At 36.3% G+C, this 17,718-nt stretch overlaps 2 protein-coding genes across 2 annotated transcripts in view; one reads left to right on the top strand and one right to left on the bottom strand.

Annotated features, from left to right (window-relative positions):
* The window catches only part of dtna (dystrobrevin, alpha), a 30,750-nt gene extending 30,112 nt beyond the window's left edge, over positions 1-638 (bottom strand). Inside the window, exon 1 of the mRNA XM_037681641.1 lies at positions 210-638. The gene's annotated coding sequence lies outside the window, so the exon portion shown is untranslated. The remainder of the gene's footprint in view (positions 1-209) is intronic.
* A 2,378-nt stretch (positions 639-3,016) lies between these two features.
* Positions 3,017-17,718, top strand: part of LOC119414547 (coiled-coil domain-containing protein 178) — a 21,214-nt gene continuing 6,512 nt past the window's right edge. Inside the window, 18 exon segments of the mRNA XM_037681642.1 lie at positions 3,017-3,144; positions 7,901-8,013; positions 8,084-8,160; positions 8,231-8,316; positions 9,398-9,601; positions 9,726-9,778; positions 9,780-9,947; positions 10,836-10,972; positions 11,801-11,954; positions 12,042-12,125; positions 12,316-12,452; positions 12,585-12,768; positions 12,869-12,931; positions 13,294-13,422; positions 13,658-13,771; positions 13,981-14,114; positions 14,308-14,534; positions 17,240-17,281. Of these exon segments, the coding sequence (XP_037537570.1) occupies positions 3,084-3,144; positions 7,901-8,013; positions 8,084-8,160; positions 8,231-8,316; positions 9,398-9,601; positions 9,726-9,778; positions 9,780-9,947; positions 10,836-10,972; positions 11,801-11,954; positions 12,042-12,125; positions 12,316-12,452; positions 12,585-12,768; positions 12,869-12,931; positions 13,294-13,422; positions 13,658-13,771; positions 13,981-14,114; positions 14,308-14,534; positions 17,240-17,281 (2,167 nt within the window). The 5' untranslated portion in view covers positions 3,017-3,083.

Raw genomic sequence — 17,718 nt, forward strand, 5'->3', positions numbered from 1 at the left:
AGCTGCAACAGGCACCTTTAACTAAGAACACTCTGCTCCAGCATCACCTGTCACCCTCCCATGGAGACACCTGCCCTCTTCTTCTGGAGCTCGTCTCTAATGCAGCAAATCTCCCGTTTCATCCTCCCAAACTTGACCAACTCGTTCAGACTCAAAGTAGGCTGAGCTCGCTCCTCCAGCAGAGCAGCTGCTGCAGCGCACTGACTTACCACAATTTGTTCCGAGCCATGTCCATGCAACATGACAGTTTTTGTTCGGTTTTTTTTTTTCCTCCCCAGTCGAGGAATCCGTGTCGTCCGGCAGCAGTGAGTCCGATCACGGTGTCTTTGGTGTGAAGCGCCGCATTCCTGCACGAGCTAAGCGGCTGTTTCCTCCGGTGCAGCTTGTGTGTTGTGGAAACGTTTTTTTTTTCTTCCTCTCTCTCTGACCGAGCAGAGAACAAGGCAGCGGCTGCTTCCAGTATGTGGCCTCGCGATGACGTAATGCGGAATCTCTTCACATGCGCCCAGTGTGGCTGCACGCGAGAGATGCGAAGACAGAGAGACCAGTGGAGAAATGGCGTTTTTTTTTTTTTTTCTGCAGAAAGGAAGTGTGGAGACTGAAATTTAATGAACTCAGTAATGAAGCTGAAACGAGCAGCAGAGAGGTTAAAATGAGCAAAACCCCATATGAGCGAAAAATAGCTAAAGTTTTGCTGAATACAAAAAAATTGCACAACAGGAGCAAAAAGCTAAAATGAGCAAAGCAGCAGCAAAAAGCTATAAAAAAAGGTATCAAAAATATGAAAATGACAAAATCGTATCTTAAAGCTTAATAGTCTATAGCAAAACTGTATCTGCAAGCCAAAGATACAACAAAATGAAATAACTTTACCTGTAGCCTCTAACCTGCCCTGTAAATCAGATTATCTCATTCCTAATCCTATAAACCATGGATAAAAAGTTAAATTAACAGGTTGAAAGTTTAACATAACAAAACCCAACTTAAAAGCTAAAATTTGATAAACAGCAGCTAAAAGCTAAAAGTACAAAACATGAAGTAAAAAAACAAAATAAACAAACAAACAAAAAAATCCACTTAACTATAGCCAAAAGCTAAAATAACAAAACTTGGACAAAAGCTAAAATTAGTAATAATGTAGCAAAAAGTTTAAATTAATTAATCAACGTAAAATTAATATAACAAGATTTAACATTAAATAAACCAAAGGTGAAAGTTAAAAATTAACATTGCAGTAGCTAGTAGCTAAAATTAACAAACCTGTAACTAAAAACTAAAATGAATAAAACAGAAGGTAAAGATAAAAATAAATAAACCATGGATAAAAAGTAAAATTAACAAAACCATGCTAAAATCTTAATATAGCAAAACCCTATTTAAAAGCTATACATTAGCAAAAATAGCATCTAAAATCTAAAATTACAAAACAGTAAGTAAAAGCTAAAGTGAAGTATGAAATTAAAACCAATAAACCATAGCCAAAAGTTAAAAATAAGAAAACAACAAAAAACTAAAATGAACTAAACTGAAGTTAAAAGTTAAGATTGACAAAACAGGAGCAAAAAATAAAATAAAATAAATAAATTATCATAGCTGAAAGCTTAATGTAGCATAATATTTTAAAGCTAAAATTAGCTAAGTTCTTATAAAAGCTCTAATTACTTAAGCCAAAACTTAAAGCTAACATTACCCAAACCAGAGCTTAAAGTTAAAATCAGCAAAACAATAGCTAAAGCTAAAACTAAAGTGTTGCATGTGCAAGGACAAGCAAAACAGAGATGTCCTGTAAGAGTGACAGGTGGATTGGTGGGTGGGAGAATGATTCATGGATCAGTTCTGAGCCCTTTCAGTTTTCAGTGCTGATGGACAGGTTGAAATGAGTTCAGAACGTGACAGATGTGGTCTACAGTGAAAGAAGGGAGCAGGTGGAATAGAGTATGGAGAGGTGGAGATCTGCCCTGCAGAGAAGACAGTCATTAAAAACAAGACAAGAATGTTTGTGAATGAGTGGGAGACAGGTGGTGTAACAGTGAAGCTGCAAGGCGTAGAGAGGTAGATAGGGTCAGTTCACAAGAGATGTTAGAGGGGGATTTGTGCCAGAAAAGGGAACTGCAGTGAAAGGGGAGATTTGATTTGGAGAGGGTGGCACTAAGACAGGAGGCAGAGCTGGAGGTGGCAACATTTTAATAAACATGATTAAGAAATATCAGAGGGACAGGTCAGAGAGTGGTAGGTTTGAAGACAGAAAGGTGAAGCTGAGGACAGAAAGGTGAAGCTGAGATGGTTTGGACATGCGCAGAGGAAGGATTGCGGATATAAATTGGAAGATAGTCGAATATGAAGTTTTTTCATTCAGCCTACGCGTGTTGCATTTTCGCTCGAACCCTGAATCGTCTACTAAATCAGAACATCTCGAAGCGCATATAATTAATATCAATAAATGTAGCGCTTCTTCCTCTGCTCATATATGACGTCATCTCTAATTCCCACCTCTAACATGGGCCTTATGCGACACGTTGTTGAACAACTGTTCTTGAACGTAACTCGTCCCCATTGTTGCTAAGCAACCGTCATAGAGGATTGGCGGAAACTTCAGTTGAATCATTAGGAGGAAACTTTGATAAGAACAACGCATTGTATTGTTTTTACACGGCAGAAGGAGTTGTCTCACAGAGAGGGAACAGTTCAGACAAGAAGCAGAACTGGCAGCCAACATTTGAGTAAGCTGATACGAGAGACATTTTTTTTTTTAGCTTTCACTTTCTCCCATGACAACGACCCCCCTCAGCTCATTAATTTTGAATTAGCATAGTTAATTAAACGTGAACTTAACCTTAGCTAAGAGAGCTAACGTATCCGCAGATGAGTGAAGGGCTCAGTTTAGCTCGTGCTAACTTTTATTTATTTTTTCCAAGATTTTAACGACGCAATTGGGAGAGAAATGATTCTAGCTCTAAATAATACGTCATAATACTTTGTATTTGATGTAACGATACTTTTCTCCCGGGCGAGCAACATAATATTCTTTTGGAACTTCATAATGCTCTAATTAATTCACATCACCTGGATGAGTTTGAGCCATCATGTCAGATGTTGAACCCCTCACATTCATCCCATCCAGGGAAGGACGAACCCAACAAGGAGGTGAGCAAGAAAATTAGTTGATTAATTAACTATCCAGTGAATATTTTCTTTAAGTGGTTATTTGAATTGTAGAAATCTACTGGAAATCTTCTTCTTTTGGCTTTTCCTTCTTCAGGTGTCTCCACAGGGAGTCATCCTCCTCCATCTCACTCTGTCCTCTGCATCCTCTGTCCTCCAACTACCTCCATGTCCTCTCTAACTGCATCTCCTCTTTGTCTTTTTTCCTGGCAGCTGCATTTCTAACAACCTTCTACTGATATACTCACTGTCCCCCTTCTGGACATGTCCAAACCATTTCAGTCTGGCCTCTCTAACTTTATCAGTTGTTCAACCTGCGCTGTACCTCTGATTATCTCTATCTAAACTTATCCATCCTTGTCACTCCTAAGGAGAACCTCAACATCTTCATTTATGCCACTTCCAGTTCTTTCTCCTGTCTTTTTGTCAATGCCACTGTCTCCAAACCATACAACATATCTGGTCTCACCACTGTCTTATACACTTTTCCTTTGACCTTTGCTGACACCATTTTGTCACAAATCACTCCTGAAACTTTTCTCCGTCCACTCCATCCTGCCTGGACTCTCTTTTTCACTTCTTTACCACATTCCCCATTTTCCTGGACAGTGGACCCCAAGTACTTGAAGTCCTGCACCTTTGTGACCTCTGCTCCTTGCAGCCTCACTGTTCCACCTCCTCCCTCTCATTCACACACATGTACTCTGTCTTACTACGACTGACTTTCATTCCTCTTCTTCCAAGTACATACCTCCACCTCTCCAAGTTCTCTTCCACCTGTTCCCTGTTCTCACCACATATCACAGTGTCATCTGCAAACATCATAGCACACAGGGATTCCTGCCTGACCTCATCTGTTAGTCAGTCCATCACCAGAACAAACAAGAAGGGGCTCAGAGCTGATCCTTGATGCACTCCCACCTCCACCTTGAAGCTATACGTCACTCCTACAGCACATCTCACCACTGTCCTGCTGCCCTCACATGTACCAGTCTAACATACTTCTCTGCCACTCCAGAATATCTTATTATTTCAGAAATGTTCTGGAAAAACAAGATATAATAGTCAGTATAGGGAGAATATCACCCACTGCCAAAAGCAAATATCACATAAACCACTGGGTGGATTTTGTTTAAACTTTCAGAAAGTAATCATCAGATGGACATCTCCAACTGATTGACTTCTAGAGTTGAGTCCTTCAACATGGCAACCTCAATGGTGACAGTTTGATGTGGTAGCTGAGCATTCTCCTCAACATATGCTTCAAGAGCTACAGTGCATGATTTTTTTTGCTTAAAACTTTGGCAATTACTTCTACTGTGGACCCTGTTTTTATTTATTTATTATTATTATTATTATTATTATTATTATTATTATTTTAGCAAAATATGTCATGAATCCCTGGGTAGATTAAACAAATACCCTAAAGTAATCACTGGAAATACAGCCACAACTGATTAATTTTTGGAGTCAACTAAATTTGGCCTCCACAGCTCAACTGAACACAAAATAACATTAACTCAGTTACATTTACAGCTATTGGGCTATAGTTTAATATTGTGGTTGTTTTTTTTTTATTATAAACAAACTTTATTTTACGTCCATCAATGCTTTATTTTGGTTGACAGATCATCTTAGCAAATATCTATTCAGTGCTGAAAAAAGTGGACATCAGAACATGTCTTTGTAGCCCCACATCATCTGTCCGAAGAATGCAGTTTAGTTGACCAACTTGTTTTACAGTAAATGCATGTGTAGCTTTCACAATTTACACTGTGCACACAGAGTAGCTAATTGTAAACCTTATTTTTATGTTTAAAAATCTAGTTTAAATTTAATTACCTCTCTTTGTAGCCCCAACATTAATTCCCCTGTGTTAGGATGAGTTTTTAAACATTTTGATTTATCATGTCATGCAGCTTTGTGCTTTTAACTTGTGCAGGCCCACACATGCACATATATTTCTGTATTTGGTCAAGATGGTTGTGCAGATAAGGAAATAACAAACATTCTTTTGACTTAGACTATACCTTAAAAAGAGGTGTATCTCAGTGAGATCTTGGGAAAATAAAGGCTGAATAAAAATGAAGTGCTGATAACTGTTGTTGAAGATATGAAGCCATGTAATCTAAATATCACTGGTCTAATGCCATCTGATTAGTGCCTCAGACTCCTGTGAATTGGTTGTGTGTTCATAATAATCCTGTCTGTATGATCTGAAGCAAATGTCAGCCCTTCACGGACATATTGTCACAACACCTTCCTGCCCCACTCAGTTCTTTCCGAGTGTATTATTCATCCAAGCTGTTCAACAGCAGATGTCTTCATTTTTTGCTTTCCCTTTAGTTCCTCCAACTCTGTTTTCGCTCTGTGTCAACTAACACACCACCCACTCTGCCAGTGTAGAGCTCTTTAATGCAGACTAACTGTGTAATTGGAAAGGTTGCAGAAGTCACTGTCTACAAGACGTTAAGGCCAGACGCATCATTGTGAGATACTTGGAGACATGGAGACACTTGTTGCGGGAACTTTTATTTAGGAGCTGTCCTGAAATTGCACTATAAAAATGATTGCACAGTTACAGTAGTAAAAACTAGTTTGCAGCTGAAGTTGTTTATCTTTGATTGATTGATTACTCTTCTCCATTAAAGTGGTCAAACTGGTTTGTGAAGGCAGTCTACTGTTCTGAAGCACAGGATTTTAGACTGAATGACTCTTTCTCCTCCTCCAGTCATTACAACACATTACAGTACATTACCTGCTTTGGACTGGTGCTGTAAACCCAAAGTGTCTTGATGACTTTTAGTCCGCTGAAAATAAATGCTCTTACTTCTGCTCTGTCTGATCTGATGCATGCTGCTGATCTCATGCTGCTGATTATCTTATGCTGCTGTTTTCATTCATCTGCTCACCACAGACTCATGTTCGGGCTGCTGTTGTTACACCATATTGTTTTACATTATTAGTGTTTAGCGTATATCTTAGCTCTTTTAGCGTACCGTTTGGCGTTTGTTTAGTGTATATCTTGGTGTTTATCTTAGATCCTTATTTACTGGTTCTTTTTATACTTTATATTTTTGCAATTTTTGGATGTAACGGGGACCCTGAGTATATAATTTCATTCCACCTCATGTACCACATGTGATGCAAATGACAATAAACTTGACTTGAACTTGAACTTGAACATATCATTTCTGAGTCTGGCTGTGGCGGCACAGTGGCTCAGTTGATAGAGCTGTTTCCTCTCAGTGAGAAGGTTGCAGGATGAAATCCAGGTCAGGGGCCTTTCTGGGTGGAGTTTGCATGTTCTCTCTGTTCAGGCACGCGTTTTCTCCGGGTACTCTAGTTTTCTCCCACAGACCAAAAACATGCATGTTAGTCTGATTGGTAGCTCTAAATTGTCCCTAGGTGAGAGAGAGAGTGGATGGTTGTTTGTCTCGGTTGTCTCTTTGTGTCCCTGTGATGGACTGGAGACCTGTCCAGGGTGTCCCCCAACTCTCACACAGTGACTGGTGGATATGTGCACCAGTGCACCTGTGACCTGAAAAGGAAAAAGCTGATAAAGATAAAAGGATGGTTGGATGGATGGATAGATGTATGGATGAAGTCTGGCAGTTCATTTTGGATTTTTGACATTGCAAAGCTCATTTCTATATAATATTGAAGCAATAAGACAAGAGTTACATATAAAAAGGACAAAATATTAAAATAGTTTTAAAATAAAACCATATAATAAAATACAAAACAAACAAAAAAACAAAAAAAAAACTTGAATTGTTCTATTCTGCCTTATAGGCAATGTGTGCACATCTCATTATACACTAACCAAACTTTTAACATGATTAAATGACAACAATAGCTGTTGTTGAAAATCAGTTTTCATTTTTTGATGGTATTGTAGCTGTTTTCTGCATTTTTATTCAGAAATTGCTAACAGCTTTCCATTTTTTCATTAAAAGCTCCTGACATCACTTTTGCTGTTAGTGTTCTGACACATGTTGAGAAGAGGTTAAATTACACAGTATACTCACAGTAATTCTTTTAATTTGTTGTATACCTCTAGCAAAGCTTGTCGCTGTATACTTCTACGTAGGGATGTATATTTTAAAATGTTTTTTCATAATCTGAACTTGTTGTATTGCTGATACTGATTTAACATCAGACCAGCATTATAATTTAAAGTTTATTCAAAAGGGATATGCATGAGTCAATATAATCCACAACCAGTAATCATTTAATAGAACTTAAAAAACAAACAAAAAACAAAAACAAAAAAACAAATGGTGCTTTCATAACATTTACATTTAGGCGTGTGCTTTTCACCTTTTAACCGGCAGATGGCGCTCTTTCACCACAGACAAATCTCCCCTAGGGTTTGTCTTCAGATGTTCACAGGAAAATTCCCTTTTCTCCCATTGTTGGCTGTGTTTAAGGCTGTCCCACCATCATCAAAGTATAAACAAAGTCAAAGAATACAAGCAAAAAAAAAAACCAAACAAAACGGTCAAAATATTTAATAGATGAATGCATATCAGTTAATACTTTTCAAAATACTCTTAATAACATGGGTATTAGCTAATCTCTGCCTTTTCTGCTCATATTTTTTCTTAAAATTACAACTTTTATGATTGAGTTTGGCTGAGATGACGATTACAGCTGTTTAACATTATTAACATATAGCAAATTGTTGAATCAAAGTTAAATTTACATATTTTAATATTTTGTCTTTAAGATCAAGCAGACCTTCAGGCTGCCTGCTGTGGTTTGTCCAGCAGTCCCCCGCCATGTGTAAACAGTGCTTTCTGTCATATCCAGGAGATGAAGAGGCTAGTGCGAAACTGGTGTCAACAGGTAACAAACATCATATGATCAGTCTTGTTTCCACTTTTAAATCAAATTATTAATATTGTCCTTAATCTAGCACCACTTTGGAAAATATCAGTCAGAGACTGATCAAGACAAGCATCACAGCAAAACTTTCAGGTGATTTATATAAATGTTTTCATACCCGTTGTTGTTTGTTCTCGGTATAAATTAAAACATTAGTTTGTTTTTTGTTTCTTTACAGGTTTCAATCCAAAGACTCTGACTCTGACTCTGGAATGTCTACAGATTTGTATGTTGAAGGCATTGCAATTACCGGTAGTGCAAGAGGTAAACACAGAATTATCATGCTTCCACTTTCTGTGATGCTGCATAAGATCAAAACACAGAGCTTCAGTGTTTAGTGGGCAGTCCATGTCTTGATGAAACTTAAACTCTTTGTGGCTTCCATGTCTTTATTAATTGTGCAAATGTTTATAAATTATTCACACTATTGAGTAGTATTACCATTCATTTTTCTTCCATAAGTTCCACAATTCTTGTGCTATTTCAACAATTCATATATCAATACACTCTGCTCATTCATGACATTCCTTCTATGACTTTTGGTATATGTGCAATTTTTACTTTTTGAAATATTTAGCTGTTTCAGCCATGTTTTTCCTCATAGAAAATGAACGGAGCTCTCTGTGCTGTTTAAAACATTTTACTGCTTATTTCAGCTTTTTTCTGCTTTTTCTGCTAATTTCAGCTTCCTTTTTGCTAATTTCTGCTCCTTTCAGCTTCTTTCTACCAATTTTAGCTTTTTAAGCTCCTTGTAGGTTATTTCTGTTAAATTCAGTTTCTTCAGCTTTTTCAGCCACTTTTTTTTAGGTATTTTTCAGCTAAATTTGTCTGCATTTCTTTGTGCTATTTTCCACTTTTTGTAATTCTTTTGAAAAAAAATAACTTTTTATGCTCATTTCAACCTCTTTCTGCTAGTTTCAGCTTTTTATGTTTAGCTTTTTCAGCTCCCTTTACTTTAGCTAATTTCAGGTTTTTGTATTCAGCCTCTCTCTCTCTCTCGGCTTTTATTTTCCTGCTTTCAGCAAATGTCAGCTGTTCAGATTCATCTCATATTAACAGTTTAGTGATTAAACATTTTCAGCTGGTTTAAACTTTTAACAGCTTTCAGCAAAACAAAAATATAATATATGAGCATTCACATTGCTTTTTTTTTGCAGGAAATACAATTTTTCTAGTTACTGACTGTGGAATATTCACCCATGACTTTAAAACACATAGTCTGAGCTTTATCTCCAATTTGGCCACCCTTTAATCTACCACACAACAACTTGTTAAAGCTGAATTTATGTGTGTTGTTTCTGAGATCAAAATGTGTAGCAGTCATTCAGTGTTTTCAACCCAACAGACAGTTGTCAAAGATCCCCACTGCAGAAGAAGGTGGATGGTGTTCTTAGGGAGGTTATGCATCTGATTGAACATTTGGAGGCTGATCGAAAGTATGCAGAGGAGGCTCTCCAGAAAGAGAGAGAGCAAAGAAAAACTTTAGAAAGCAAAGTTGACAGCATTTCACTGTGGAGGCAAACGGAGCTCCCTGCTCTTGTTCAGAAAGGTTAGTAACTGTGTGGTGTCACCTTCTCAGAGATCGATTTGTCTCCTGTCAAGTAAAAAGATTCAGTTGTTGCTAAACCCAGTTAATAAACTTATTATTCATTATTGATTACTGTTTTTACCAGAGCACGAGGCTTGCAGAAGAGACATCACAGAGCTTAAGTGGCAGCTTAAACGGGGAAAAAAAGAAAAGCGACCAGGTCCAGAAGAAAGTGTCACATGCTGAGTCTTTGAACTGTCACCTACAGGAAGACATCAGCTTCGCCAGAAAACAACTTCCTATTGTGAGAGAAAACCTGGACATCCAGAAAGGCCTCATAAACCAGATTCAGACAGCCCAAACTGAGGTCGGTCTTTGATTTATTTTAATTCCATAATTTCTATTTCAAACTGAAAATTGTTATAGAATTGACCTACCTCCTTTAAAAGGCTTACTGAAAGTTTAGAACTTTAGGATCAATAATATTTTAAATTAAACCAATTTATATATATGTTTTAATTAACAATTAATTAATTATTGCCAGTGATTTTTTTTCACCGTTTATTTAATTTTTATTACATTTTATAGGTATCACTTTTATAAGGCTTCAGTTAAACCACTGAGTTTAATTTTCTCCATGCTTTTCCACTAAACAGAAGTTATTTAAGTCATTCACTCATCTAAATTCACAAGTGCTTGTTTGGTTATTAGTTTTCTGACTTTTCAAATCTTTGGTCAACCACAAAACTTTGCTAAATGCAACTCTAGATTCAACTAAAAGTGAAAAAAAAGAAAAAAGAAAAAAGGAATGTGCTGGTGCAAATTCTCAGTCATCCAGGACATATCCTAAATAAAAAAATTAAAAGCGAAACAACTGGACTTCAGTTCTTTAGTCAAAGACATTTTGCTTCCCATTCAGTGAGCTTTCCCAATTAAAAAAACTGGAGTGTGGAGAAGCTCTGTTATGTATTGAGAAACTGAGGATGGATAGTCATAGGGTCCATAATGCTGTGTATAACTACAAGTGTTGGGAATTTTAAATAACAGAATACCAGAATAACATAAATAATCATTAATAAGGTAATCAAATTGTTTCCAAATGTATCCATCTGTTATAAGTTCATTCTGTAACATGATTTTCAGAAAGTTTAGTGATCAAAGACTATACAGTATTACTCAAATGATACCTTTTTATGAATGTTTATAACCTTGCAAGAACTTGCAAAGTAATCTCATTACATCACATTATTTTTAGGCTGATAAAGTCTGTTCCGAAACAAAAAGTCAACTTCTTCTGGCTCAGAAGGAGTTAAAAGAGATGGAGCATGATGCCAAAAAGATTTCATTAGACCCTGGACTGATAAAGATAAAAAATCATCTGGCAAAGAAATTGTGAGTATATGATGGAGAAAAAAAAAATGGTACAACTGATATCTAACAAGGTTGAGTCAGGTCATATGGACATGTTCTTCTTTGTTGAAATGTTTGTCTTTTAGACTTCAGTCTTAAGACTGAATCTCAGACTGAGTTAGTTGCAGTTCCTCAGACTGAAGAAGTCTTTTGGATAAAAGACAAAATGTTTCAACAAAGAACAACCTGTCCAGAGGACCTGACTCAACCTTGTTCGATGTATCTACCTGGATTACTGAGCATGCATCAGGACAACTGATATGTTGGGATTTTTTTTAAAAACATTTTTATAATTTTTTGCTAAACATTAGTTAAGGTAGTTAAAATGAGTGAAATGCTGTGTTTTTCTCTTTAATTGTTTGGTGTTTTTCATTTAGAGATTTTAGTAAAGTGCTGTATAAGAAAATATGTTTTTTGAGAACTTTAGATGATGGATAAAACAGCTTTAAATATATTTTACAACATATACTAAACATTTTTTACTAACATTTTATTATCCAAGTAAAGCAATTTCTTTCTTAAATTTACAATGTACATGTTATGGAGCTTTACTGTATCAGAAAGTCAAGGTATTGACCTGCATGTAACCATAGCAACAACATTTCTTTTTGATGTAGTACAAGAAGCACTTTACAGCAGAATGGAGCTAATCATTTATTAGGATTATTACAAGCCAACTTTGAGTCTTATTTTAATGCAAAACCTTAAAATACAGAAATACTGGAGTTTATTTTTACAAGCATTGTTTAAAATAAATTTATTCATTAAAAACAAGTTTGGTTCCAGCCTCAATGACTGTTTTTCTTCCAGGAAAGAATTAAAGCAGCTGAAGATTGTTGAGAGTGAGCTGCTTGCTGAGATAAACAATGCTGAAGAGACCATTGCTTTGACTGAAAATAAGTGCACAGACATAACTCAGAGAATTTCTGAAATTTGGAGGCTTGAGAAGATCGAACAAGACAAGGTAACTCACAATTTCCTTATACTGTATGTTGTAATTTTGTTTCTTTAATGGTAGATATTACTATGCTATTGTTCTTTTACATCACAGATTTCCCATTTAAATCTTCAAATTGAAGATGAAATGCAAAAAAATGGAGAAATCACGGAAAAACTGATTTCAATTGAAAAAAAAGTAAGTACTGACAAATACTCAATCATTGGACATTCAAAAAAAACATGTGTCTTAAAGGTTCATCTGATAAAACTAATGCAGACACACGATTACTGAACTTTTATCAAACCGTTCACGTTAATGCTATTTGATTATTAGTGAATTTTAACTGTAACTTGTCCATGGTATGTACATCAATATTAATTCTCAGAAAGCTGCTTGGGAAGAAGATGTTTCCAGCACAGAGGCACAGCTCAAAGCAAAATGCGAAGCTCTTGCAGCGGTCCGTGAATACAATCTGGAGTGTAAGAAGAAGGTAGAAGACTGCAAGAGGAAAATTTCTGAGAGGTACAGTGTCAAAGCCAAATTAGTGTATGAATATGTATCATTCTCTATTAAGTGCTACCACTGCATGCTTTGTGTCTTGAGGCACTTATGTGTGTTCACACCATATGTATGCTTTACTGTGTGATTGGTTAGCAAGAAAGCAGTGAAGCAGATGCATGAGGAGAGGAAGCAGATGCTCCAGAAAATCTCTGACAATGACGAGCAGTGGGAAAAGGCCAGTGAGGAAGTGACCCAAGTTGTTTCCCAGCATAGTGTCACCCAGGCTAAGCTGGAAGAGCAGGAGCAGCTCACCCTCATGGAAAAACAGAGGGCCAGGGTCAGAGTCAACATATGTCTGTTTTCTGTCTGCACGCCACACATTATTGCATACAAAAGTCCCACTTGTTTCCTCCAGTGATGTTCAGTGTTCTCTGCAGACAGAAAGTGAACATTTGATGAAAGAACTGATGGGTATGATGACAGCTCTGAATGTGATAAAGGTGAATTTCTGAGGTGCTTCAGATTCTTTGTCCTGGTAAAAGTATATTTTTTCTCAGTCAAACATACAAATGTAGCTTGAACTCTAAATTAATTGCTAATGCAAACTTGAGAGTTAATCAACAACATACTCTTTACCCCACAGGCGTGGAAGCTCAAACCTCTGAATCTAGTTGTCTGAAGAAAGTGAATTTAACAAACCAACAAAAAATAATGTTTTTAAATTTAGAATCATATTAATGTATATGTTCTTTGTCATATGCTTGTTAAATACATGTTGTTGCTATTCTGGTATTATTTGCAACTGCTGGACACTCTAAAATCATAAAATATAAAACATTTGCTTGTATTTGTTTCTATTCAGGCTCAGAAAGCATCTGTTGAAGAAGAATTAAAGAAACAGCAAAGGAGTTCAGCGCTAATCAATCAACAGCTTCATAAAGAGTTTGAAGAATATTATTCAGCAAAAAAAGCTTTGGAGTCAAAACTGAAGGTACAGCTACGGCTCAAATATCAAGTTCAGTCTGAAGATGATTCTACATAAAAATATATGAAAACATATCCAAACATAAAAATACATCCATCCATCATTACCTGCTTCTACCTTTCCTGGACATGGGGTCACTGGTGCTCACAAACATAAAAAATGTAAATAATTAAAAAGGTATTTGAAGTATATAATTATTCAGTTTAGGTAGTAGAAGACCTTTGTTTGTTTGTTTGCTTAGAAAATGAAGGAAGTGACAGAAAATTTAGAGAAAATGCAAAGTGAACACAAGGAGACTTTACTCAACCTGAAGAGGGAGGAAAAGCTGAAACACGACCAACTGGAAGCTGCTCAGGTGAGAAAAGTTGCTCTGAACTGTTTCTCTCAGGACATTTGCTAAGTCAGGTTTAACTCTTTAAAGCTCGCTGAGGATGAAGATACTGACAACTATTTATCATGTTGATCCTCTTTAAAAAAATACTGTTTTTAGTCTGATCTCATTAAATAAAACATAGTTTACACACTATTGTTTCCCAACATACTTGCTTTTTTTTTTTTTTACAGGATTTGCACAGTTCCACTCTACAGAGATATGACAGCACTCTGTGTAGGATCACATACATAAAGAAAAATTTGGATGACTCAGATCAATTGGAAAAAAATATTCAAGGCATTCAGGAAACAATAAATAAACTTCAGTAAGTTTAAAAAAACGAATATGATGTAAAAGCTTACAATAATATTGGAAATTTCTCATCATTTTCTTATAAAATTATAGCATTGGAAGTAATTAAACCATATAACTGTTTTATCCTTGGAATTACTTTTAAGAAGAGAAGAAGTTAAAATAATTAACCAGCACTGGATAAAATACTGTTTGTCTTAACGCAGAAAATATTTGAATGTGTTGGAGTTCAAACACAAATCAGCCGCTCTCATAATGAGCACATTGAAGTCTGATATTAATAACTGCCAACAACAAACAGAGCGATTCATGCAGACATGCACGCCTCATCTTCAAGCAAGCAAAAAGAAAATGGAAGATACGAAGGTAAAAAGTCACAATAACTGTCAATGCATTTTTTTTTTGTCAAATACGCTGAAGTCAAAGAAGAGCAGTAAAAAACATCCCATTGTTTATTTGTTTTTGGATTAGTGTCAGCACATTGCTTGTTACAATACGTCCCTTAAGATACGCAGAAAAGAGCAGTGTGCAATTAAAATTACAAGCCATGGTCAATCTCGTTTAAGTGCTTTTGCCACAAATGACAACTCGCTGCTGTTGTAGTCTTTTTGTCTGGACGAGTTTGATGAAGCATGCCGTGGTGAGATGCTGCGCCTGTTTTTGTTACCTGTAGGCCAACAATTTTTATAGCAAATTTATTGTAAGCGTGCAGTTTGCTAAAATAAGCAAATCCTCCAGACCTTTCTTCATTTATATTAGGAAACAAGCTCCTGTGAACGGGAATCTGCACTGCAAGTAGAAGGCAATGCATTTGAACAGTCTTTTATAAGAGAAACCACTATTTATTGTAAGGTTTTCATCTGCAGGATTATCAGCCCCAGCCAGAGCCTCCTTGCTGATGGGGGTTTCACATGGCTTATCTAATGTGAAATCGCCATGTGGTATATAGTTTCATTAAACGGTGATCAAGAATGCATTAGTTCAAAACAAGAAAAGGCAATGGAGCTTAAGCCGCCATGCATCCAAGTGCAGCAACTTTAAAGAAGTTGTTGGCGTGAGACAATTTAAGAATTAGAAGTCTTCCTCATAGACACAACTCCCATTAGCCAGATAAAAGTTAGTCATGCAAAAAAGAGTTTAGTCTTTTTCACTCCAAGAAATAAGATGATACAACAACAATACTCTTCACTAAATAAAAAAGCTCTGGGAGAGTCTAAGGCTCTAAGGAAATGGGTCACTTTAATCACTGAGACCAATATAAAGCACACATAATGTCTATATTAGCATAACATAATAAGAAGTGTGTGCATTCGGAAATCACGGTGCATGAAGCAGAATGATTAGACACCTTCAAATATGAAAAATCTAATAAATATGCTGACCACAGCTCCTCTGTTTTACACAAACTGTCACAGCTTCTGCCAGAAGTTTATTTGTGGCTCTTTTTAGTTTTTATTTGGCATTTTAATATTTAACATCAAATACCAAACATATCAGGTGAAATATGTTGGTTTCCTTATCTTCTGATCTATTTTCTCTCCGAGAGTATGAGAAACAAAATTTTTAGTGTTCAGGCATGTTTTGATTTGATCAGGCCTCGTCGGTTTGCGAGGACAAAGTAAACAATGCAAACTGCCGACGCTATCAGTTTCTTATGGGCAATGAAGTGTAATTTGTTCCATTTACACTTCACAACAGCATCAGATGGGCTTTGTCAGTGCTGCATGGAGTAATTAAACCTGAAATCAATAGCAGGCATTTGTCATGTTTACAGCCCCTCTTTCTGCTGGGTTAAACTCATCACTTTAGTGCTGTTCTGTTTTACTGCAGAGACACACTTCATTATGTCTGCAGGTACAGTTGAGATATTCACACATCCCCCTTAACCAGAACTCAGGAGACACCATTCAGATGTAAAAGGGTGTCATACTCACTGTGATTTATTTGCTTGATTTTAAAGAAAAGTGTCTGTTGTTGGACATGCATGCCCCTTTTTTTGCAAAGCACCAATACAGATGCACGTATCACAGAAACGACAGGTCAGCATTGGGACATAATGGTCTAATTCTGATATTTCTGTGCCGTTTACACTGAATGCTAATTATTTTCATCCACTGTGTCAATTGTATTTCCCAGGATATCTGTATAAAGCTTGTTGTAAATGTTGAAAACATTGATCCATTTCATAATAATAGTTCACATCTGTATTGAAAATCATGCCAACTCAGCTGCTGTTATTCAACTATTTGATTGTTAACCTTCTATACACATGCTGAATTCATGCAGCATTAACAAAACTATTATGTTTAAATAAGTAAAGTTTATTAACACCTTTCATAGATATGACATCATTAGGTGCTTTCCACTAAAAGCTGTGAAATATTAAGAACATACACCAACATACATTTAAACGTATAAAAGCATGGAAAAATGCAGGTAAAACATAAATAACAAAATTCAACATCTAGCTAAATGCTTGTTTTATAAAATAATTTTAAATGCATCAATACAATCTAGGCTGTGCAAAGATGGAGACAGAGCATTCCAAAGTTGGAGTGCAACTGCTTGGAACGACCGATCCCTGTGAGATTTGAAATGGGTGCGGGGTACCATCGACAACCTCTGATCAGATGATCTTAACCAGCAAGACGGTGCGTGGAGCTGAACCAAGTCAGAGATATAAGAAGGCATTCATGCAAAGCTCTAAAAGTTAAAGCTAAAATTTAAAAACTGATTCTAAATTGAACTGGGAGCCGGTGAAGGGAGGCGAAAACAGCTTTGTTTATATGAGTTAAACTTTCAGCTGCATTCTGGACAACCTGAAGACGGGTCAGATTGTAGTTTGTTTTGGCTCAAACTTTAAAATTACAGTTGAAATATAAAATACACCTGGCTTCAGTTTTTCTATTTTATTTTCATATTTTTTAATTCTTTGGTTTATTTTTATTAAAATAAAATCATTTGACTTGCTTAACTCCGATAGCACAGATTTCTATGCAGAACAAATTTTTATAGCACATTAAGTACCTTTCATAGTGTAGCAGATCCAAATTAAATATATATTTGTCAACATCATCATAATTTAAATCTTTTCTGTGATTCTGTGCTCACATACTACTGTATTTTCCAGCATATAAGTCGCTCCGGAGTATAAGTATTTGTTGAAATCAGGTCTCTCTTGTAAATGAGTCCTCAAGGCTCAATGGGATTTACCTGTCTAAATAAAGGTTGAATGAATGAATGAAAGTCGCATCAGTCAAAAAAAAAAGCATCATGAAGAGGGAAAAAACATATATAAGTCGCTCCGGAGTATAAGTTGCATTTCTAATGTGTCACCACTGACCCGTTACGTTTATTATGCATTTATTTAATGGTCAAAACAGCTTCATTTCACCTGGGCAGCGCGTCGCCATCCATCCATCGTGGCCAGAGCCGCTAGCTCTCCAGCATTCCTCCGCCTGCACCAGCTGAGTGAAGCGAGCACACACGGGAGGACTCACTGTTGCAGTTTTTAAAAATTTAAAGCATCAGTCAAAAATTGTGTTCTGAATATAGAAAAAAATATATTTAAGTTGCTTTGGTGTATAAGTCGCAGGACTGACAAATCTATGCAAAAA

This window comes from Nematolebias whitei, chromosome 9, assembly GCF_014905685.2.
Source record: "Nematolebias whitei isolate Nwh7 chromosome 9, NemWhi1, whole genome shotgun sequence".
Lineage (NCBI taxonomy): Eukaryota > Metazoa > Chordata > Actinopteri > Cyprinodontiformes > Rivulidae > Nematolebias > Nematolebias whitei.